Consider the following 24284-nt stretch of genomic DNA (forward strand, 5'->3'; position numbering starts at 1 on the left):
TCCTAGAGGTATATCAAAGAGAAGGTGCCCGAAACAGCCCTCTGTTCAACAAGGATTCTTGAAACTTCCTAGGTATCTCATTTGGGAAAGGGGCGAGGGGGAGTTTTTCATTTATTTTTCTGTTCAGTTTTAAAAGTTGTGCTGCTGACATACTGTTATATTGTAGACATTGTGGGGCCTTTTTACAAACCTTACCACTCGCTAAAATGGAAATACCTGAATATCAGGGCATCATTTTTGTGGTGGTGGTCAGTGTTTAAAAAAATGCTGACCACCGCCAACTGAATATTACTCCTCCTGTACCTGAGTAGAAGAGGATAGGAGAATATCTACGGTGCTGGAATGTAATTCATCTTTACCTAAAAAAAGTGTGAGCTAAATCCATACTGATATAGAGGCCGACCAAATTTCAGTTTCAGTTTTGGATTCAGCACAGAAACTGAACCAAAATGTGGGTTTGGATTTTGTCTGAAAATGCCTGTGCATTTTTGACTGAAACTGAAACTGAGCCCCCCACCCGCAATCACTCCCAGCCCCTCCCAGGATCACTCCTGGCCCCACCACAATCACTCTCACCCACTCCATGATTACACCCAGCCCACTGTGATTATTTATTTATTTGTTGCATTTATACCCCGCTTTTTCCCGCTCGGTAGCAGGTTCAGTGCGGCTTACATAGTATGGATTACGTTGAGGGGCATAATCGAATGCAAACGCCTGTCTCCATGGGCGTTTATCTCTGAGAATGGGTCTGTGAAGGGGCGGTCCGAACCACATTTTCGAAAAAATGGACGTTTTTGAGCTGGGCGTTTGTTTTTTTTAGCGATAATGGAAACTAAAAACGCCCAGCTCAAAAACATCCTAATCTGAGCCATTTGGTCGTGGGAGGGGCCACAATTCGTAGTACACTCGCTCCCCTGATATGCCAGGACACCAACTGGGCACCCTAGGTCAGTGCGGTGGACTTCAGATAAAGCTCCCACATGCATAGCTCCCTTACCACGGGTGCTGAGCTCCCAACCCCCCTCCCCCAAAACCGACTACCCACAAATGTACAACACTACCATAGCTCTTAGGGGTGAAGGGGGCACCTACATGTGGGTACAGTGGGTTTTGGAGGCCTCCCATTTACCAGCACAATTGTTGCAGGTGGGGGGGGGGGTGGGCCTGGGTCCACCTGGCTGAAGTGCACTGCGGTACCCACTAAAAGTGCTCCAGGGACCTGCATACACGCAGGCCTCTAGGACTTGTTGCTGCTGTATAACATTGGCACACCAGTTGACACCTGAAGACTAATCTCTCCAAAAACGTCCTTTATTGGAATAAGCACATTTACTCACAGTTAACTGCAGAGGTTGTGCCCCACTGGCAACAAGTCTTCCTGGTACTGAGATGAGCAATAGGTCAGAGCTGGCAGAATGCTGTACAATGCCCTCTTTCAGCCACATTCAAGGTAAGAACTAAGTTCTGTAACGTGGCTAACACTGGAAAGGGAACTAAAACTGGCTTACAAAAATGGCCACTACCGCATGGACTACAACAGGAAACACAACAGGGCACACTCTGACCCAGTAGGCAGGGGGAAAAGCACCATGGGAGAAGAGCCTACCAACTACCAACATTGTGAGACTGTAACACAAGCTAATGAAATCACGGAGCCCAATACCCTACACCCACCACAATGCAATGCTGATGTGACCCTGTAGTGCACCCGAGAGCCACATCTGACCCAGGGAAAGGCTATGAGAGGATCGAATACATTCTGCTGTCATGGAGGTGGGTACGGCATTTGAGGCTGGCATACAGGCTGGGAAAAAGTTTTTAAAGTGGGGTTTTTTTTGGTGGGAGGGGGTTAGTGACCTCTGGGGGAGTCCGGGGACGTCATCCCTGATTCCCTCCAGTGGTCATCTGGTCAGTTGGGGCACTTTTTTGGGACTTGTTCGTGAAAAAAAAAGGGTCCAAAAAAGTGACACAAAATCGTGGTAAAAACGCCTTTTTTTTTTTCGATTACCAGCTACAGACGCCCATCTCTCCTCGGCTGATAACCACGCCCCAGTCCCGCCTCCGACACGCCTCTGACACGCCCCCGTCAACTTTATTCGTTTCCACGACAGAGTGCAGTTGGAAACGCCCAAAATCGGCTTTCGATTATACCGATTTGGGCGCCTTTGCGAGAAAAACGCCCACCTCCCGATTTGGGTCGCAATATAGGCATTTTTCTCTTTCAATTATAAGCTGGATAGTATCACAGAAAGAACACAGCTGTAGCAATAGTAGAGGTAAGATGTGGTTGTTAGGAAATAGGTTGAGATAGGTGAAATGGGCAGGGGATGTAGAGGTAGGAGAGGTAGGAGTGGTGTAGAGTGGGTTCATAGGTTAAGTCTGGTCATTTGAGTAGGCTTGCTGCTGGCCGGCCCCCTCCCCTGCTCAACACCAGTAGGTCCTCCCTGGCCTACCATAGGAAGCCCTGGTGGTCTTGTAGTCTCTTTGGGGTCAAGCTCTCTTGAGCAGGGACTGTCCTTCCCCATGTTTAAACATGTACAGCGCTGCATAACCCTGGCAGCGCTATAGAAATGCTAAGTAGTAGTAGTAGTAGTAGGGGTCAGTAGCAAACCCCACTTGTTCCTGCCCTATGCACTGCTCCAATGGAAATGGCTGCCATGGGAGGCCCTGGCAGACATTTTGTTGTTGGAATTAGTGAGGAGTGAGTGAGGATGCCGTGGGAAGTCTCAGCAGCCAGATTCATTGGAGCAGTGCACAGGGCAGGCATGAGTGAGGTTCATTTCTACCCCCATAGAGACCACTAGACCACCAGGGATTCCTAAGGTAGACCCAGGGAGGGCCTACCTGTGTCGGGCAGTGGGAGAGGGCAGAGGTAATAAAGGGGGGTATGTAGCCACAGGAAAGGCAGGGGGCTGCCACCACCACTGCTGCTGGGGGGATGGGCTTTTTTGGTTGGGTAGGGGGGTTCAGGTATTTCCATTTTTGGTTTCTGTTTCTACCTAAACCGAGTGGCCGATTTCGGTCACAAATTCAGTTTCGGCAAAACCCCAAAATTCTGGGTTCAGTCAGGCCTATACTCTCCAACAGAGCAGTGTTTCTCAACCTGGTCCTCAGGGAACACCCAGTCAGTTCAGTTTTCATGATATCTACAGTTACAATGCATGGGAGAGAATTGCTTACCAAGAAGGCAGCACATGCAAATCTATCTCATGCATATTCATTGTAGATATCTTGAAATCCTGATGAACTGGGTATATTATGAGGGCTGGGGTGGGAAGCACTGCAGCAGAGAAAGAGCTGAAAGAGCACAGCTGCATTTCAGTTTCACAGTTATATTTAAACTCTGAGTTGAAAATTATTACATATAACTTCAGATTGTCAACTTAAGATATATCAGTAGTCATGGGAGCCAACTTTTTAAAACTATTGGGGGTGCTAAACCCAATGCAAATTCTTTCTCCTTGGACACAGTTAAGAAATTTGCTCAATACTGGGGGTGCTCAAGCATCCACAGCACCCACAGAGCTGGCTCCTACGTCAGTAGTTCAAACACGTTTTCAAGGGGAAAAACTTTGAAAACATCATTGGTAGTACAGTATTTAAAAATCATGGACCTACTATTAAAAAAGCGGAGCTTCTAGTTTTATACTTCTAAATGTGTGCCTTCTTTTTAGCCAAACTTAAGAGTCTTCTATTTTCAGCTGAAAATTCATCTTAAGCCTAAACATTATGCATATTGATTTAAGTCTACCATTCATTTGTCTATATTTATGAGCCAAATTTATGAGCCAAGTGCTGAAAATTAGTGGTAAGCTCATAGCCTTTTTTTTCCTCACTCTATATCCACCCTTGTTGTTTCCCACTTTTTATGCCCCTAAATTTAGCAGTTTAGGGGTCCTTTTACTAAGTTGTATAAACAAATGACCTTAGCATGCCCATACGTGGGTCATTCGCACATGTCAAGGCCATTTTTACCGTGGTCATAATGACCCTGATTTTCTGTTTATTTCACTGATAGCCATGTGCTAATGCTGCCATGAGCAGGCAGCCATTTTTAAAAATTACCATGGGAGCACTTATCACCACCTATTTTGTCCCAGATTCTATACAGTGTGACTTAAGTTGTGCTCAAATGTAGTCAAAGTTTGGATTTGCGCACGCAACTTAATTACTAATCCAATGCTGAAAACCTACCGTTCACTATACCTAATAAATGCCTCCCTTCTACTCTCTACTTCTTCCCTTAACTAATCTCTGTACAACAATAATTGTACCTGACATCCAAGAATAATTGTGTTAACAAAACTATGTAAGCCACTTTGAGCCTGCAAATAGGTGGGAAAAAGATGGGATACAAATGCAATAAATAATAATAAATAATAATAATTAGTTAACAAGCCGATCAGTGCCGATATTTGCCACTTAACAATCAATTATTGACACTAATTAGCATTAATAAGAATTTACATGCAGAACTGTCTAAGCATATTCTATAACATGATGCATGTAAATTCTATAAACTGTGCTGAAATTTAGGCTTATTCTATAGAATAAACCTAGGTGAATTTCATTTTAACGCTGATTTTTTAGGTGTGATATAGAATATAGTCCTATCTGTGCTCTAATCAATTAGCACACAGTAATGTAGATGCACTGTTTAGCACAGGAACACACACTCTCTGCACCTGACACACCCCCTCCAGAAAATGCAAAACAATTATTAGTACGTGCTTAGCACATGTATATCCCAAAACTAACTTGGAACATATTTGCGCATCCCAGTGGCATAGCTACATGAGTCCAGGGGGGCCTGGGCCCCCGTAGATTTGGCCCTGGACTCCCCTGCTGATGACCCTCTCGACCCCCCTCCCGGCGACGACCCTCTCGACCCCCCCTCCCGCCACCAACCCTCCCCCACTGCCGCCGTGGGCTACCTTTGCTAGCGGGGGACGTCAGAAACAGAACGAAGCCTTCGGGGGAAGAAGAGGACCTCGGCTGGCGGGGATTGTGGTCCCCCACCGGCAAAGGTAGCCCACGGCAATGGCGGCAGCGGGGGAGGATTGGCAGCAGGAGGGGGGGTTGAGAGGGTCGGCGGTGGGAGAAGGGGTCGAGAGGGTCGGCAGCAGGGGTCGTCAAAGTTGGTGGTGGTGGCAGCGGTGGCGCCGGTGGCGACGGCGGGGGGGGGCTTGGCAATGGCAGGGAGTCGGCGGGATCGGCAGGGGGGTCGGCAATGACAGGGGGGTCGGCGGCGCTGGGAGGGGCTAAAATGTGCTCCCTTACCTTTGGCTCTGGACCCCCCTCCCCTGAAGTCTGGCTACGCCCCTGGCGCATCCTGCATTAGGATTTTCTTTTTGCTGCATTAATATGCATTAGCACCTAACACAGCTCAGTAAAAGGACCCCTCAGTGAAATTTTGAGTATATATTTAGGTACTCAGCCCTAGTAAATTTTCAAAGAGGCTAATTTAGGAGCATAACTCTCAAAACCCCCTTTTACAAAGCTTTGCTAGCAGCTACTGGGCAGTAATGCCGACACAGTGCTTTCACTTTAAGGGGTATGTTTACTAAGGCGTGATAGCATTTTTTAACGCGCCTATAAAGTTAAGGGGCATTAAACGCTAACACGCCAATACATTCTGATAGCATTTAACGTGCATTAAAAATGCTAACGCGCCTATAGTGCACCTTTGTAAACACAGGCGTAAATGGGCTGTGTCGGCATTACCGCACCAGCAGCCGCTAGTCTGGCTTTGTAAAAGGGGGGAGGGGAGTTAGGAGCATAATACTTTGTTGCTCTTATTACATTAGCTTGTGCTTTCTGAATAGACCTGTTAAAACCCAATTCAGATTAATAAATCTCTGGATAGAATTATTGAAACATTTTTGATTTTTCAATTAGAAGTTCTGTTCTAATTGAAAAATCAAATATGTTTCAATAATTCTATCCAGATAGATTTATTAATCTCAATTAAATTAAAACCATGCATGCCAGCTTATATTTTCAAAGAAAAAATATTTGTAGACTATGAGTAATGCTTAACTATATTCATGGAATTTTATTGCAGACTTTATGCTGTCGGTGGGAGAGATGGCAGCTCCTGCCTAAAATCTATGGAATGTTTTGATCCTCATACTAATAAGTGGAGTATGTGTGCATCGATGTCGAAAAGAAGAGGAGGAGTGGGTGTCGCTGCTTACAATGGATTTTTGTATGCTGTAGGAGGGCACGATGCCCCGGCTTCAAATCACTGTTCAAGGCTTTCAGACTGTGTTGAAAGGTACGGATAATTGAGATTTTTGAAAAGTCTTTTCACAAGAACATGAAAACTTCTGTTTTATTTGGATAGTAAATCTATGCTCCAAGAGGTTGACATCCTAAAGTACACTAACATCAGTCATTGATATGTATTAACACATGAGCCAGTTTTCAGCTGGGGCTGTCTCAGGAGTCCTTTTGCAAAGCTTACTACAGTAAAATATGGTGTTTTGCAGGGTGTGCTGTGGCAACCCATGGTAATTTTGCCACGTGTGCACGCTACCCACATGCTAAAAAAATAGCTTTTATTTTTTTGGCTCAGGGGGTGTGTCTGGGGCAGAGAGTGGACATGTTCTGTGCTAATCAACGCAGTTACATTGCCTCGTGCTAACTGAGTAGTGCAGGTTTAGGGGCCCTTTTACTAAGCTGCGGTAAAGGGGCCTTGCACTAGCGGCAGCGGCCATTTCTGTTGCTCGCCAGGGCCCCTTTTACCGCAGTGGGTAAAAAGCCCCGAAAAAGAAATGGATGTGCGGTAGGTTTGCACTTGCCGTGCGGCCATTTTGGAGGAAGTACTTACTGCCACCCACTGAGGTGGGGGAAGGGCTCCTGCGCTAACCCAGCAGCATGCAGCGCTGCCCAATTACTGCCTGGTAATCCCCCTGTGGAAATGCCGCGTTCTGGGGGTGGAACTACTGCCAACACCCGTATTGGCCTGGTGGTAGTTCCTGGTTGTTACGTGGCACATTAGCGTGTGAGTTCTCACCACCTACAAAACAGGAGGTGGTAGGGAATCAAATGCTAATGGTCACACACTAATGTAGACGCACGGGAATGACTTGTATAAGGCAACATTTTACCATTGTTTGGCAAAAGGACCCCAAAATGTTCAATGTAACCTATATAATCAGTGCCGCTATCCATTTAGATTGTGGTGCTAAATATTACAGGTGAGCAGGTCAAAAATGTACATTTTCCCCATGGGCGTAGACTGGGGGGGCGAGGGGGGCAATGCCCCCCCCAAACGACGATGAGGCGCCGCCGCGCCAGTAGTTAAAAAAACCCAAAAACAAGCAGGCACGCGCTCCTCTCCGTCCGCTTGGCTTCCCTGCCCTCTCTGTCTGCGTCCCGCCTTCCTCTGACGTCATTTCCTTTCGGGCTGGACGCAGACAGAGAGGGCAGGGAAGCCAAGCGGACGGAGAGGAGCGTGTCTGTCTACCCCTCTCTCTTCCTCCATCCCTCCGGCGCAGGCAGCAGTCTTTTCCAGCGTTCCTGGCAGCGGTAGCGTTGTACACGCTGCCTTTGACTCTGCCCCGAAGCCTTCTCTTCAAGTTCCTGTTCCCGCATAGGTGGGAACAGGAACTTGAAGAGAAGGCTTCCGGGGCAGACCGAAGGCAGCGTGTACATCGCTACCACTGCCAGGAACGCTGGAAAAGACTGCTGCCTGCGCCGGAGGGAGGGAGGGAGGAAGAGAGGGGGTAGATGGAGTCACGATCTTGGACCTCGCGGGGGGGGGGGGGGGCAGCAGATGGAAGATGGATGGGACTGGGAGGGGTGGGGAGCAGAGGGAAGGAGCAAGAGATGGATGGGACTGGGAGCAGAGGGAAGGACCAGGAGATGGATTGGACTGGGAGGGGTGGGGAGCAGAGGGAAGGAGCAAGAGATGGATGGGACTGGGAGCAGAGGGAAAGACCAGGAGATGGATTGGACTGGGAGGGGTGGGGAGCAGAGGGAAGGACCAGGAGATGGATGGGATTGGGACAGGTCAGGCACAGCAAAGGGAAGGAGCAGAAGATGGATGGGACGGAGGGATGGTGAGCAGAGGGAAGGAATAGAAGATGGATGGGACTGGGAGGGGTGGGGAGCAGAGGGAAGGAGCAAGAGATGGATGGGACTCGGAGGGTGGGGAGCAGAGGGAAGCCTACTGGAAAGAAGACACTGCATAAAACAAGACATTGGGACCAAAGCGAATAGAAAAACTAAATGATCAGACAACAAAGGTAGATACAAGTATTTTATTCAGAATTTATTAATTGAAATATGTCAGCTTTTTGAAATGTGCATCTGTGATATTTTGCCTGTAAATTTCAATTCCTTCCTCCATATTAGCATATTCATTTGCATATGTATATATGCAAATGAATATGCTAATAAGCTCCTCCCATATGCTAATATGCTCCACCCATCCTTTGCCCCCCCCCCCCAAATGAAACAGTCAAACTACGCCTATGATTTTCCCAAGTTGTTAATGGATTTCTTTTTTTTTTGTTTGTTTAAGAGGTAATATTGCACAACAGAGCACTCTGAGGCCCTTTAATAAAGGAGTGTAAGAGCCTACGCACGTCCAGGGTGTGCCAAATTGGCATTATCGCCCTGCAACTGTGTGCCCTGAGCAGTAATTCCAAATTTGGCATACGCCAAAAACACATGGTAGAAAATGTTTTCTATTTTCTACCATGAAGCTCCTACCCAGCAGAGTAGGGGGAGAGGAGTGGCCTAGTGGTTAGGGTGGTGGACTTTGGTCCTGGAGAACTGAGTTCAATTCCCACTTCAGGCACAGGCAGCTCCCTGTGACTCTGGGCAAGTCACTTAACCCACCATTGCCCCAGGTACAAATAAGTACATGTAAGCCACATTGAGCCTGCCATGAGTGGGAAAGCACAGGGTACAAATGTAACAAAATAAATAAATGGCAGTTGGCATGTGCTACACACTTACTGTGCAGGTAGCATGTGAGATCTTACCACTAGGTGGTGGTAAGATCTCAGATGAAAACAGATGTGTGCTGGTTCCAATTTTAGCTCATTTCCATTAAAAAAAGGCCCTTTTTCCTAGACACAGTAAAAAAAATGGCCCAGCGTGTGCCCAAAAGACACACTCGCACAACTGCAGGCTACTTTTTACTGCAGCTTAGTAAATGGGTCCCTCTATTTTTCAACAGTGCGTTTATTCACAAATAATGATGTGCAATGTTATTTAAAAGTATGCACTATTAATGACATAAAAATCCCAAAATTTAGAGGTTCTTCCTGTCAGTTGCAGAATTAGTAAGAGATAAAAATCATTGTTACTGCAAGCAACTGATGCCAGAAAAATCATGACATTTTTCATAATGTGACAAATAGATTCTCTCCAGAATCCAAAACACACTGATATATCCAAACTCTGCATTTTTATACCTAGAGAGTCCTCTAGTGGCATGAAGACTTTCAGTTTTTAATACTTTGAGAGATTCAAGCATACAAATAATTGAGTGAAAATTCTGTGCCTTTAGGGCCAGATTCAGTAAATGGCACTGAAAAATAGGTGGCAGAAGGAATTGGCAGTTAGCGCTATTCTATAAAAGGCACTCCAGGATGAGCACCCTGTATAGAATAGCACTTACCCCTGGATTCTATATAGCAGGGGCGTAGCCAGCCTTCCGTGGGAGAGGGGTCCAGAGCCCGGGGGGAGGGGGCACATTTTAGCCCTCCCCCCGGCGCCGCCCCCCCACCGCCGACATTGCCGCCCCCCCTCCCGCCGCGAACCCGCCGCCGCTGCAGCCTACCTTTACTTTTGCTGGCGGGGGATCCCACTCCCCGCCAGCCGACGTCTTCTTCTTAGTCGCTTCCCGCTCTTCAATTTGTTTGCTGACGTCCTGCACGTTGTACGTGCAGGACGTCAGACTCAGAGAATTCTCTGAGTCTGACGTCCTGCACGTACAATTACGTGCAGGACGTCAGCAAACAAATTGAAGTGCAGGAAGGACTGAGAAGACGTCAGCTGGCGGGGAGTGGGATCCCCCGCCAGCAAAAGTAAAGGTAGGCGGCGGCGGGGGGCGGGTTCGCCGGGAGGGGGGTCCTGGGGTGAATCTGCGGGGGCCCCGGCCCCCTCAGGCCCCACGTAGCTACGCCACTGCTATATAGTGCACCTAGCGTTCCATGCTGAAATCCAAGCTTATTATATAACAACACACATAACTTAATTGGCTTAACAAGCAAATTAGCATTGTTAAAAGCACTTAACAAGCAATAATGTGCATTAATTAGTAATAATTAGAATTTACATGCATAACTTGATAAGCGTATTCTGTAACGCACTGTGCCAAAATTCTAATGCATGCAGGCAAAAAGGGGTGTGGTTATAAGCAGGGAAATGGGCGTTCCATGGGTGTTCTAAAATTCACATGCATTGTTATAGAATATGGACAAATGTGCCTAAATCTATGCACCGGGATTTATGCCACGTTTTCATTGGTATAAAAGGAGGTGTGTAGTTTTAAGCACTAAAATATCAATTAAGCGTATTCTATATATTGTGCCTAAATATAGGCGCCCCTTATAGAATATGCTTAGGTGGAAATGTTTTCTGCGTGGATTTTCTAGGTGCCATATATAGAATTTCCCTCTTAGCAGGGATTCCTGCTCCAGCTTTGGGCACGAGGACTTATGCCAGCTGAAACCTGGTGTAAATCCTGTTGTGCACGTTAGACACATATCCCCAGAATTCTATAACACTGCGTGCATCTTTTGAGAATTTCTCTGACCTGCCCATGCCCCTGCCATGGCCGCACCCCCTCTTGGATTTAGGTACCCAGGCTTATAGAATAGCAAACAGCCAGATGCACGTGCAACCCCTAATCTGTGCCAATTATCAATAATTGATTGTTAGCATCTAATTATTAATGTGAATTGACTCATTAATCAATCAAGTTGCGCACACATCTTGAGATCATGTCCAAATGTGGGTATGAATAATTGGGCACCCTTTATTGAATCCAGGGGTGTTATTTTTCTGTTAGGAAGCTTGCCTTGGGTGAAGAATGAAAATGGAAGGTATTTTCTTGTAGTTAGCACACTGTAAATTCCATGTGCTAATTAGTACTTTTGTTATTATGATCCGACCACTTACTGCCTCCTAAACATGAGATACTTAGGGGCCCTTTTACTAAGCCGCATAAGCATCTACGCACGCCCAACACACGCCAAAATGGAATTACAGCCCAGCTACTGCGTGGCTCTTGCGGTAATTTCATTTTTGGCACACGTCTGATACGTGCGTCTGAGAAATATTTTTTTTATTTTCGGTCGCGCGTAACAGACGCACACCAAGTGGCATTTGCCACACGTAGGTCATTACCACCCGGATTCTTTACTGCTAGGTCAACGGCTGGCGGTAAGGTCTCAGACCCAAAATGGAGGCGCAGCAGTTTTCATTTTGCTGCACGTCCACTTTTGGCAAAAAGTTTAAAAAGGCAGTTTTTACAGGTGTGCTGAAAAATGATTCTATGTGCACCCAAAAACGCGTCTCTACATTATCACAGGCCATTTTTCAGTGTGCCTTTGTAAAAGGGTCCCTAAATGCTGCTGCACTAACTCCAAGCAAAGTACTGCATAGTTGCTGCAAATGTAGTGGCCCTTTTACTAACCACTAACAGCGATGAAGCAAAAGTGGCCTAATGCGGGATGCTAAAGCATTCTACATTAGTTTTGCCATCTTTGGTGGGGGCATGTCAGGAGTAGAGAATTGGAGTGGATGTGCTAAACAGCTAGTGAATGCACATGTCCATCGTACGACTGGTTAGTAGGTCCACAATGCGAGAGCCCTTAATGTCTCTTAAATAGGAGGCAGTAAGTGCTCCTCTTGTTTTGGGTTTTTTTAAACTGGCTACATGCTAATGCTAACATTAGCACAAGATCGTTAATGAAAAATTGTAAAAAGCCCTTTTGATGACTGCTCTAGAAATAGGCATGGCACGTGGGAAAGGCCCATGTAAGGGTGAGCAAAGCTCATTTCGTAGTGTGGCGTATAAAGTCCCTGATGTGGCACCAGTAATGAAAAATGCTGGGAACGCTCTCAGGGGTCCTTTTACTAAGGCGTGCTGACAAATGGCCTGTGGTAGTGTAGACACATGTTTTGGGCGGGCACAGAATTATTTTTTAGCGCACCTACAAAAAATGCCTTTATAAAATTTTTGCCAAAAATGGACATGTGGCAAAATGAAAATTGCCGCTTGTCCATTTTGGGTCTGAGACCTTACCGCAAGCCATCGATCTAGCGATAAGGTCTCACGTGGTAACTGGGCGGTAATGGTGTACGCATGTCAGAAAATAAAAAAAATATTTCTTAGATGCAAGTAGCGGAAGCACGCCAAAATCGAAATTACCGCAAGGGCCACCCGGTAACCAGGCGGTAACTCCAATTTGGCATGCATTGGGCGCACATAGGTGCCTACGCAGCTTAGTAAAAGGTCCCCTTAATCCTTGTTGAATTAAATTTGCAGGAACCCCACAGTGAAGTCCCATGTTAAGCCACAGCACCTGCACCTGGTAACAACTGCAGACCTTACTGTGTTTTAGTAAAAGGGTCTTTAGATAGATAGATAGATAGATAGATAGATAGATAGATAGATAGATAGATAGATAGATAGATGAATGAAGAGAAAGAGGTTTTTCAATAAAAAGCTAAGCATTTCACAGACATTTTCATAACTGTTATAGGTATGACCCAAAAACAGACAGCTGGACAACTGTGGCTCCCCTAAGTGTGCCACGAGATGCAGTTGGTATATGTCCTCTTGGGGATAAGTTGTATGCTGTGGGAGGATATGATGGACACTCTTACCTGACCACTGTTGAGTCATATGATGCTCAGATTAATGAGTGGACAGAGGTAATGTCAGATCAGTACTTGCACGTACTTGCAATACAGTTACTATTTCTTGCATTCTCTATTTTTTTTTTCATTCTAAATGTGTCTTGATAAAGAAAATAAATGAATGAAAATGACTGTGTGTAAATGGAATGGTATATCTAACTATATTACACGTTCTGAGGAATGTTTTTATAATAAGAAGCCTGATTTAAGAAGGCAAGTTGGCACCTAAACAACAAAAATCATGCCGATTTTAAAGGCATAGATACTTACACTAGAGAATGACAAAGTTTCTCCCTGTCCCCATGGGTTCTGTCTCTGCCCTACCCCGCCTCTGCAGGGTCTGTCTCCATCCCCATCCCATCCCCAAGGGCCTTGTCTCCGTCTTTGCCCTGTCCCTGCAGATTCTGTCCCTGTCCCAGTCCTATGGGTTCTGTCCTCATCTGCAGAAGTCTCAAACATTTATGATTTTATATTTAAATCTTTTTATTAAAGTATGAAAAGGAACAATATGCTGTGCAATCACAAATAGAAAACAATAATAAAAAACGAGCAACTTGTCTTCTTAGAAGATGTGCTGGTAGCAGGAATGTACAGGATTCCCCATGCAAATTTTACTAATTGCAGCCAGCTTGTTTGCTTGTTTCCCCCCCCCCCCCCCCCCCCCCCAAAAAAAAAAAAAAAAAAAAAATCAAAATAACGCCATCTGCTTCACTCAATCATAAATAACAGTCCAGTTCATTAACAGGCTTCAAAGTAGAAAATGACACGGGGACAAAGTTTGTCCCTGCCCCGTAGGCTCCGTCCCTGCCCTAACCCCGTGGTTACTTCGGGTCCACGTCCCCATGTCATTCTCTAACATACACCTGTTCTCAAACATAGGATTGTGCATACTGATGAACTTTGCCCACATTTCAACCAAACCTGCTCATGTTGCATCCAAAGTCTTCCCTTGCACACACCTACTTGCAAAGTACGAGTGTAGCTTTACCTCAGCTGGAATTTAATAAGGGCACATTTATACGTATAACAATGATTTATAAAATTACTCTCTTCATATTCTGAAAATTACTAATATCTTCTGGGTAAGGGGTGTCCCAGCTTTGCTTCAATGATATATATTTAAAGCCACCTAGAGATTTATTACAAAATATAATCTGTAACAACAATAAACACTCTTAGAAGTGCTGCCCCAGCAGTTAATGGCCTTTTCATTTCAGAATTAATAGCCTAAGGGAATATAAAGTACAGGTTAATTTTTTATAGTAGGAGAATAATCGTACACATTAGTCAAGTAAAAAGTACATGGCAGCAGGAACAAATAATTCAATCTAAATATTCATAGTAGTTGAACCAAAAGGATTCACTCTAAGATTTTCAACTAAGCTTTAATCAAACAATATCTGTGTATGTGTATGCCAGTCAACTATCCAGTTCATTTTTGAAAGAGAAGGGCACCCATCTCACAACACAAATCATGAGATGGGCGGACTTCTCTCAGGGCCGGCCAAATTGGCATAATCGAAAGCCGATTTTGGCCGGCCTCAACTGCTTTCCGTCGCAGGGACGACCAAAGTTCAAGGGGGCATGTTGGCAGTGTACCGAAGGCGGGACGGAGGCATGGTTAAGAGATGGGCACCCTCGGCCGATAATGGAAAAAAGAAGGGTGGCCCTGACGAGCATTTGGCCGACATTACTTGGTCACTTTTTGTTGACGACCAAGCCTTGAAAAGGTACCCAAACTGACCAGATGACCCCTTACTCCCCCAGTGATCACCAACCCCCTCCCACCCAAAACAAATATAAAAAACATTTTTTTGCCAGCCTCTATGCCAGCCTCAAATGTCATACCCAGCTCCTTCACAGCACTATGCATTTCCCTGGAGCAGTGTTTAGTGGGTACTGCAGTGCACTTCAGGCATGCGGACCCAGGTCCATCCCCCCACCTGTTACACTTGTGGTGGTAAATGGGAGCCCTCCAAAACCCACCCGAAACCCACTGTACCCACATCTAGGTACCCCCCCGTTACCCTTTAAGGGCTATGGTAGTGTTGTACAGTTGTAGTGGGTTTGGGGGGGGGGGGGTTGGGGGGCTCAGCACCCAAGGTAAGGGAGCTATGCACCTGGGATCAATTTGTGAAGTCCACTGCAGTGTCCCTAGGGTGCCCAGTTGGTGTCCTGGCATGTCAGGGGGACCAGTGCACTACAAAAGCTGGCTCCTTCCACAACCAAATGGCTTGGATTTGGCCGGTTTTGAGATGGCCGCCCTTAGTTTCCATTATAGGCAAAAACCAATGTCGGCCATCTCTAAGGGTGGTCCAAATGTTGAGATTTGGCCATCCCCGACCGTATTATCGAAAGATGACCACCCATCTGTCGTGTACGCTTCTTTACGGGGCCGTCCCTAGAGATGGGCGCCCTTATAGATGGGCGCCCCTGTTTGATTATGCCCCTCTATGGCTCCAGACATGTGATGCTCCACCTTATATAGTGGCCCTTTCACCAAGGCAAGTAGGCACCTACGTGAGTCCAACATGCGTCAATTTGGAACTACCACCCTGCAACCCGGGCCTGGGTGGTAATTCCATTTTTTACTTGCATCCAATATGTGCAGCAGAAAATATCTACAGCATGGTGCTAACCGGGCGGTAATTGGCAGTGTAAGCACGCTGACGATTACTGCCTGGTTAACACGTGAGACCTTACCGCTAAGTCAATGGGTGGCAATAAGGTCTCAGGCCCAAATCTGGGCACACACCAATTTTTATTTTGCAGCAAGTCCATTTCTGGCCAAAAAAAATGCTTTTTTGCAGGCGTGCTGAAAAATGGACCTGCGCGCATCCAATACACACGCCTACAATAGTGCTGGCCATTTTTCAGCGCACTTTAGTAAAAGGACCCCATAGTTATTTAAAGTTAGGAATAGACACACCTATTTGGGACATGCTCAGGCCATTATTACACACAAGGCTGTACCAAACAAACCGGCTAATATTCAATGCTATTTAACCGGACAGAAATGGCTCCTGACTGGTTAAATAGCACTTAACCATTTAAGTGCTAATATTCAGTATAAGATATCTGGTTTTCTCTGCTGAATATTACTGCTTAGCGCATATGGCCAGATTCTATATAAGGTGCCTAAAAAAATCTGCGTGGTAAACATTTCCGCCTAAGCATATTGTATAAGCTGCGCCTAGATTTAGGCACACTATATAGAATACTCGTACTTGATGTTCAAGCGCCTAAAACTATATGCCTCCATTTACACCAATGAAAATGTGGCATAAACCCGTGTTTGTAGATTTACACACACTGGGCTATATTCTATAACTACACACGTAAAGTTGGGAACGCCCACAGAATGCCCATTTTCCCGCCCATATCCACGCCCCTTTTGAAGTGCATGCTTTAGAATTTAGGTGCAGTTTATTACAGAATACGCTTAGCGAGTTGTGCGTGTAAATTCTAATTATTGCCAATTAGTGCTTATTATTGCTTAAGTGCTGTTATCAATGCTGACTTTTTTGTTAAGTCAATTAATTTATGTGTGTTGTTTTAGAATACGGCTGGATTTTGGTGTGGATCTCTAGGTGCTTTATATAGAATCCATCAGATAGAGGCTACTCGGCTATGTTGTGCAATATAACTGCCTAGCCACAAATAATCGCTGCCTTAGTTTGGCAGCCAAATCGTACCACTCAAATAGCAGGCTTATCTTTGCCCACTATAATCTTAACTGGCCAGTGCTGAATACTTGACTGTTTAAGTTCAAACACCCCCCCCCCCCCCAAAAAAAAAAATAAAAAATAAAAATAAAATGGATATGCAATGCTGGTCACTGGAAACGGCCCGACATTGAATATCCAGGCTGAGCATGGATTATGGTATGTAGTCAGCCTGTCTCCCACAAGCAGAATATCAGCCAGTGAGTCTTTTGTAAAATATGCATATGGGTGCCAAAAATGTGTATCTGCCAGGATTTCAAGTAGGAGTAGCAATTTTAGAATCCTACATGTGCAGAAAAAGAGCAGCATTCCATGACATTTTCATCACATGCAAGTGGAGATCTTGCTCCACAAACCTTCGTGTACAAGAGAAACCAATTAAAGGGGCCCTTTTACTAAGGTGCACCTAAAAGTGGCCTGCACTGGTCTACGTGTGTGTTATGGACACTTGCAGGTCATTCAGTGTGCCTGAAAAAAAGGCATTTTTTGTGGCCAAAAATGGACCTGCAGCAAAATTAAAACCAGTGCGCGTCCATTTTTGGCCTGAGACTTTACTGCCATCCATTGACTGAGCGATAAGGTCTCACAAGCTGAGCAGGCAGTAAGCGACCAGTGCGCGTAAACTGTCGATTTCCACTGGGTAAGTGTCATACAGTAGTTCCAATTTGGCACGCGTTGGATGCACATAGGTGCCTATGCACCTTAGTAAAAGGGCCCCAAAGAGTCCGAGTGAAATAACTCTTTTGAAAGAATATTTGAGGTTCTGCTAAACACCACAGGGGTTAACACAAGGCCTTGAGATCCTAAGTCCAAATGAGCAGGTTATTGGTACTCGGTTAGTGCCTCTGAATTTCATCACAGAACACTAAACTCAAAACCGGTTATTTTATGGGTGGCCTGTGGACATAGTCACCAGTTATGTGGTTAAGTGCTGATACTCAGCACTTGACTTACTCAGTTTAACGGTCAAATCAGATTGTATACGAGTCACACTTAACCGCATAAGAGATAGCCGGCCACATAAACCAGGATATTCAATGCTTGTCCCTGGACATGGCGGGTTCACTGTCACTGGCTGAATATCAACCCCATATTTATTTGGATTTTGCTCACACATTTTTCTTTAGTAGCTCAAGATATGCTTATGTTAGAACTTTTTAAAAGAACACATCAATTATGCATTCGGAGATTCATACGTTTATGCAGGTACAATCAATTTTGTGTGCATTTTTTATTAGGTGCCCAGACAAACCAATGCATTCTAATGAAAGCACATCCCTTTTTACATTCTTACTCCAAGTCTAGTATTCATCTGTTCATGCTATATTGATGATCTGTCTGCTTTTTTTAAGAGGCCTATTTACCAAGCATTTTTTACAGACACAGGGGACATAATTTTATAACTAGGTTCTTATGTCAAAGATATAAACAGGCACCTGTTTTAGTGATAAAAGAGGCACACAAACTATACCCATAACTTTTCTCTTACAAATGTATACCTGCTCTGAAGAAAGATTTAAATGGAAGTCTCAGCAGACATTTTGCGATTGGAACCAGCAAGGGCAGGTGGGATGCGGTCGGGGAAGTGATCACGGCAGAGGGGAGGGGGAAGTGATTGCAAAGAGTGGAGGAATGAGTTTCAGATTTCAGCCGAAAATGCACAGGTATTTTTGGCCAAAACTCTAACCCAGATTTCGGTCATGTTTAGGTGTCAAATCTGAAACCCAAACCAAAATCCGATCGGCCTCTACCATGCAGTCTCGAAACAATCCTTCCAGTCATCAAAACAAATACACACACAACACTCCATGGAACATCCCTGCAGGACTGCAATGCATAATATACAGTATTATAACATATAAACAAGAAAGGGTCACCTCATGTATAATTAAGATATAAACTCACAACAGGATACAATGTTGCATAGAAACAGAGAAAAATGAAGGCAGATAAAGACCATATAGCCTATCCAATCTTACCATCCATGAAATCTCCTATTCGTTCTTCTCCCTTATAGATCCTATGTACTTGTACCAAATTTCCTTGAATTCAGATACAATTTTCATCCCCACCATCTCCATCGGAAGGCTGTTCCACAGGTTCATTGCAAAATCATCCTTACTTGCAATAATGCTAGTTACTAACAAAATTTTTTTTTCATACCAATAGGATATCTCTCTCAATATTGGAAGAGCTGGAGCTTGTATTGTTGTTATTAAGATGCCATGATGTCTATCTCAAAAATGATACAAAAGAGGAAGAAAAAAAATCCAAGACGTGGTATACCCTACATTCATTCTCTCTGCATATATCATGAAGTTTGGAAAGTTTTCATCTTGAATCTTTATATAATTTGAATATAAAAATTGGACTCTATCTTCTTGGAAAATGGACATTTTATAAAATCATGTTTAAATTACTTTTGTAATGGCAAAGACTATTGTACAGTATGCATTTCAGCTCCAAGACTTTGTGTATGGTTAATGAAATTTCTAAAGCCTACCATACAAGTAGTTTGGTATCTGTTCTATCAAATATATGTAATATATGGTGTGTGCAAATATATGGCAAATTCACCAAAAGAGGTATAGCATTCATTTTTTTATTCATATAATTCATGCAGTGCACTTGATTAAGTATTTAGGACTTCTTTTACAAAGCTGTGCTAGCAATTCCAGCTCGGCAAATGAGAGGAAATCCATTCAGTTCCTATGGGCTTCCTCTCATTTGCTCCATGGGAATCGCTAGTGCGGCTTTGTTAAAGAAGCCCTTTGATTCCTATATTTGTGGAATCAGAAGCATATGAGGAAATTTCCCTTATAATATCTGAAAATCCAGTGAATTTCATAAGAGTTAAGGCCGCCTGATACATACTAGGAATGAGCAGCTTGGAAAAATGTTTTGAGTCAATATCCCCTGTAGTTTTCAGAGATGTTTATTTAGATTGTTTTTGTTGGCCATTTTTTCTTTGTCCCGAGTGCAAAGGCTTGAGTACACACTGTTTTGAAAGAGGGCACACTATTTGGAAAAAGACTATCACTTGTTGAAATATTGCATGCTCATTTCGTGATAGCATGCTCATGTGCTGTGTTCATGCTTGTGCGATGGTTTGCATATGTACAATAGTGCAGCATTGGGAAAAGTGTGCACTGTTTTGAAAGAATGTGCCCTTTATCTAAACAGTGCACCCTCTTTCAAAAGCGTGCATATTATTTTTAGCAAATGAAAAACACATATTTGTATGTGCTTTTTCTGACCATTTTTAGGTTTTAATGACATGCACAAGCCCCCCAAGATTCTAAGCAGTCCTATTACAAAGCATCAGTAAGCCCAACACGGGATTACTGCATGCTAAAACTGGGGCAATGCAGCCGCTGGTGGTAGTTCTGGGTTGAGCGCATGCCATTTCTGGTGCTCCCCAGAAAATAATTTTTGTCTAGTGTGGTGCTAACCCAGCAGTTACCGCCAGGTTACCGCTGAAGCCCTTACTACTACCTCAATGGGTGGCGGTAAGTGCTGTCTGCTGCATGACCATGTGGTAAGAGTTATCTTACTGCGTGGCCATTTTTTTTTGGGGGGGGTGGCTTTTTACCTGCTGCTTTAAAAAGGACAGTGGCGTGCAGGAAAAATGTCCCCTGCCACTACCGCAGGGCCCTTTTCCCCACAGCTTAATAAAAGGACTCCTGAATATGGCAGTGCGGATAAATTGCACGAGCAATATAATTGTTTAACAAGCCAATTGGTGCTGATAAGTGACCATTAACAAGTAATTATTGGCACTAATTGGCACTAATTATAATTTGCATGCACAACTTTCTAAACATATTCTGTAAAGTTGTGCTCATAAATTCTAATATATACATCTCAAAAGTGGGTGTGGCCATTGGAGGGGCATAGGCAGGTTGTGGGCATTTCTAGAAAGTACACACACAGTTATATAATATGCCTGAATGAGCATGGGCGTAAATGGTCACACCTAAATTTAGTCACAGGTTTGGGTGCTATGCGTATTCTATAAACTACACCTAACATTAGGTGTTATAGAATAGCGCTAAGCACATTTTTTCCCCAGCATGCTGATTTCTTTGGCACCATTTATAGAATTTAGTTCAATATGGGACACATTGTTAATGTTTCCCATGTCATTGCAAATGACGGCCCATTCCTAATGCATATCCCTTTTAAAAGGATAGCAGTGTTCTAATCAGAGATGTTCAATTCACCAGTAGTACAGCTTGGCTCTGAGATCTGCATCATATTCACTTTTACGTGTTTCAAGATCTTCTGAAGTCACTGAGCATGAAGAGGTATCTAGCTTGGCCTCCATTTTTTCTAGATTACATTTTTTATTGAACCCTTCTTAGTATTCTCTAGAAACAAACACCAATTTGATCCATTGCTATAATTTGTACCATGGTATCACAATGTTCCATTGGTTGTCCTCTTTTCCACCACCTCTCTGAGATACCTATTATGCCAAACTCTTCATTTACTGTCAAACATTCTAACTCTTCCATCTTAAGAGGAAAAGGCTCAGTGTGGGCTACCATTAGGATATGTTATTTTAACATTAACTTGTGCTATTTTAGCACAGGTTCCATTGTATGCAGTGAAACCTAGTTACTAATAATAGGAGCTACTAGTGAAATAACATGTCTTAAAGGCAGCCTACATTGATCACTTCCCCCAAAGATGTCTTACTTTACTATTAACTCCCGTTACTAACTAGGCCTCAATGCATAAAATGGGACCTGTGCTAAAACAGCGTATATTAGTGGTAAAAGAACACATCTTAATGGTAGCTCATGTTAATAACAATGGGATCCTTTTCCTAAGCTGCGATAAGTGCTAGCACATTTTTACTGCAGCTTAAAATGGTTTACCGTGGGATGAGCTCAGGCATCCTGCTGTAAGTTCCAAATCAGGGGGCGAGCTAACCGCATGCTAAAAATTAATTTTTTAATTTTTGTTGGAGAACGCGTGTTTGGAGCAGATTTTAGACGTTCCTGTGCTACTCTGTTAGTGCAGCTATTTTACCACATGCTAACATAAATAAGGGGCACAGCAGTCCTTTAATTAAGCTGTGGTAAAAAGTAGCCTTATCGTGCCCTTATGTGGGTTTTCCCACATCTAATTCCACTATATCTTTTTTGAGATGCGGAGAGCAGAATTGCACACAGTATTCAAGGTGCGATCGCACCATGGGGCAATACAAAGGCATTATTACATTCTCATTTTTGCTTTCCATTCTTTTCCTAATCATTACTGATGACACCTAGATCCTTTTCCTGGTCAGTGACTCTTTATGTGAACCTTACATCACGTAGCTATAGTTTGGGTTCCTCTTTCCGATGTGCATCACTTTGCACTTGCTCACATTAAATGTCATCTGCCATTTGGATGTCCAGTCTTCCAGTCTCATAAGGTCCTCTTGTAATTTTTTACAATCCTCTTGCAATCTAACAACTTTGAATAACGTTGTGTCATCAATAAATGTAATTACCTCACTAGTTATTCCCATCTCTAGATCATTTATAAATATGCTAAAAAGCAGCGGTCTCAGTACAGACCCCTGGGGAACCCCACTATCTACCCTTCTCCATTGAGAATACAAACCCTACTCTATGTTTTATATCTTTTAACCAGTTTTTCATCCACAATAGGATGTCCACTTCTTATGTATTTTAGAACAGGCTCTATGTCAGCAGATCCTGTTCTAAAATACATGAGAAATGGACGTCCATATCCAACATTCAGAATCAAATGTTCTTATTTTGAGTTGGACGTCCTTTCTAAAATTTTGCTCCACACTAGTGGTAATGCCTACCATTATATCCTGAATCACTTTACTTTAGCATGTAGTACATACCAAATATCCAAGTGCTATATTGAATAAAGAGGAGTTAAAGGACTTCTGATAAGAAGTTATGAATCTCTAGGAGAATATTACATATTCTCCATCCCAAATAATAAATAATCCCATTCAGCTCTATCAAATGCCTTTCCTGCATCTAGAGAAAAACATAGAACAGGCTGTGTGTTTGGCCTATCTCATGAAATTATATAGTTATCTAGTATCTACAGAGAAATGAACTTTCATTAAGCCTATCTAGTTTCTGTGCATGACAGTACCCAAACAAGCCTTATAGCTAGAATTTTGAGATCCAATTTACAATTAATAACGATATAGGCTTGTAGTTTTGAGAAAATTGTAGATCTTTCTGAGATTTCTCCAGAACAACAGTAATAGCTTGCAGAAATGATCCTTCAGTATTATCCCTTTGTAAGAACTCATGATAAACGTGTAGTAAGCGGTGACCCATCAACGTTTGAAAAAACATTGACCCCAAAGCCATCCAGTTCAGGTGATTTTAGCTTAAGGATTGTATAGCAATCAATAAATTTCTACTTTGAAATGTCTCTGTTCAATGTATCTTTATGTTCTTATGATAGCTGATTGTTCTGTAATTGACAAAGAAATCTACTAAAGGCATCAGTATTATAACTCAATTTAGATTAAAATAAGTCTGAACAGAATTAATAAACTGTTGCAAAATATCACTGGTAGACTGAGGGGGTCTTTTACTAAAGCTTAGCTCGAATTATCTGCAGCAGGGCCCATAGGAATAAAATTGACCCTGCTGCAGATAACTCAAACTAAGTTTTAGTAAAAGACCCCCTGAAATGGTTAACCTTGTTGGTCTCTTAGGGGTCCTTTTACTAAGCTGCGGGAAGCACTAACACATGCTAACTGTGGCATAAAAGGGTTTACTGTGAGGTATGCTGTGGTATCCGAGGGTATGTTTCAAATGTGCATGCACTACCCACATATTAAAATTTGTTTATTTTATTTTTTGGCTGAGGGGAGGGAGGCATGTCTGGGGCAGATAGTGGGTGCTTCTGTGCTAATCAGTTACATTGACATTGCTGCATGCTAACGGATTAGTGCAAGATTAGCATGTGAGCCCATACCATCTACAAAATAAGTGGTGGTAAGGCTCATGCACACATTTTTGTTAATATCCACGAACTAATGGCAACATTAGCACATGACCATTAATTCAGAAAATAGAAAATTTGCCATTTTCTGGCTGTGGTAGAAATGGCCTTAGAGGGTCTTTTATAAAGCACACTAGCATTCTTACTGCATGCTAAACACTAGAGACGCCCAAAGGACTATATGGGCATCTCTAGCATTTAGAGCATACTTATTTTTAGCGTGCGCTAAAAACGCTAGCGCGCCTTTGTAAAATGATCTCTTGGTCAGCGGGAAAGACCAATGTAAGGGTGCAGTAAGGTCACTTTATACCACCCATTAGCATTCTAACTCTGTTTTTGGGCTTCATGCCTTTCAAATATTTGCTGAATTGTTTAGCAGTTTTATTGTTTTCTATAGAGTAATCATTGCCACATTCCCAACTGGGTTATGTATTATATTTCTACTTCAACATTAATAACCATGGAACAAACACATTATCATATTAATATGAATTTTCTAGTGGAGCTGTTTGCTTTGTCTAGATGGTCCCATGCTGAATAGCAAATTATTTTACCACATAGAGTTTCTTTCAATGCATCCCACATAACCACAGTTGAGATATCAGATTCCTTGCTATGCTGGAAAACATTATACAACCACTGTCACATTATGTTCTTCAAATTTGTCCT

At 43.5% G+C, this 24284-nt stretch overlaps 1 protein-coding gene across 1 annotated transcript in view; it reads left to right on the forward strand.

The window, feature by feature from the left end:
• KLHL4 (kelch like family member 4) overlaps positions 1–19155 on the forward strand; it is a 344793-nt gene extending 325638 nt beyond the window's left edge. The window contains exons 9-11 of the mRNA XM_030209452.1: positions 6068–6280; positions 12735–12906; positions 18786–19155. Of these exons, the coding sequence (XP_030065312.1) occupies positions 6068–6280; positions 12735–12906; positions 18786–18845 (445 nt within the window). The 3' untranslated portion in view covers positions 18846–19155. The remainder of the gene's footprint in view (positions 1–6067; positions 6281–12734; positions 12907–18785) is intronic.
• Positions 19156–24284: the final 5129 nt, after the last annotated feature.

Source organism: Microcaecilia unicolor, chromosome 7, assembly GCF_901765095.1.
Source record: "Microcaecilia unicolor chromosome 7, aMicUni1.1, whole genome shotgun sequence".
NCBI classification, from domain to species: domain Eukaryota; kingdom Metazoa; phylum Chordata; class Amphibia; order Gymnophiona; family Siphonopidae; genus Microcaecilia; species Microcaecilia unicolor.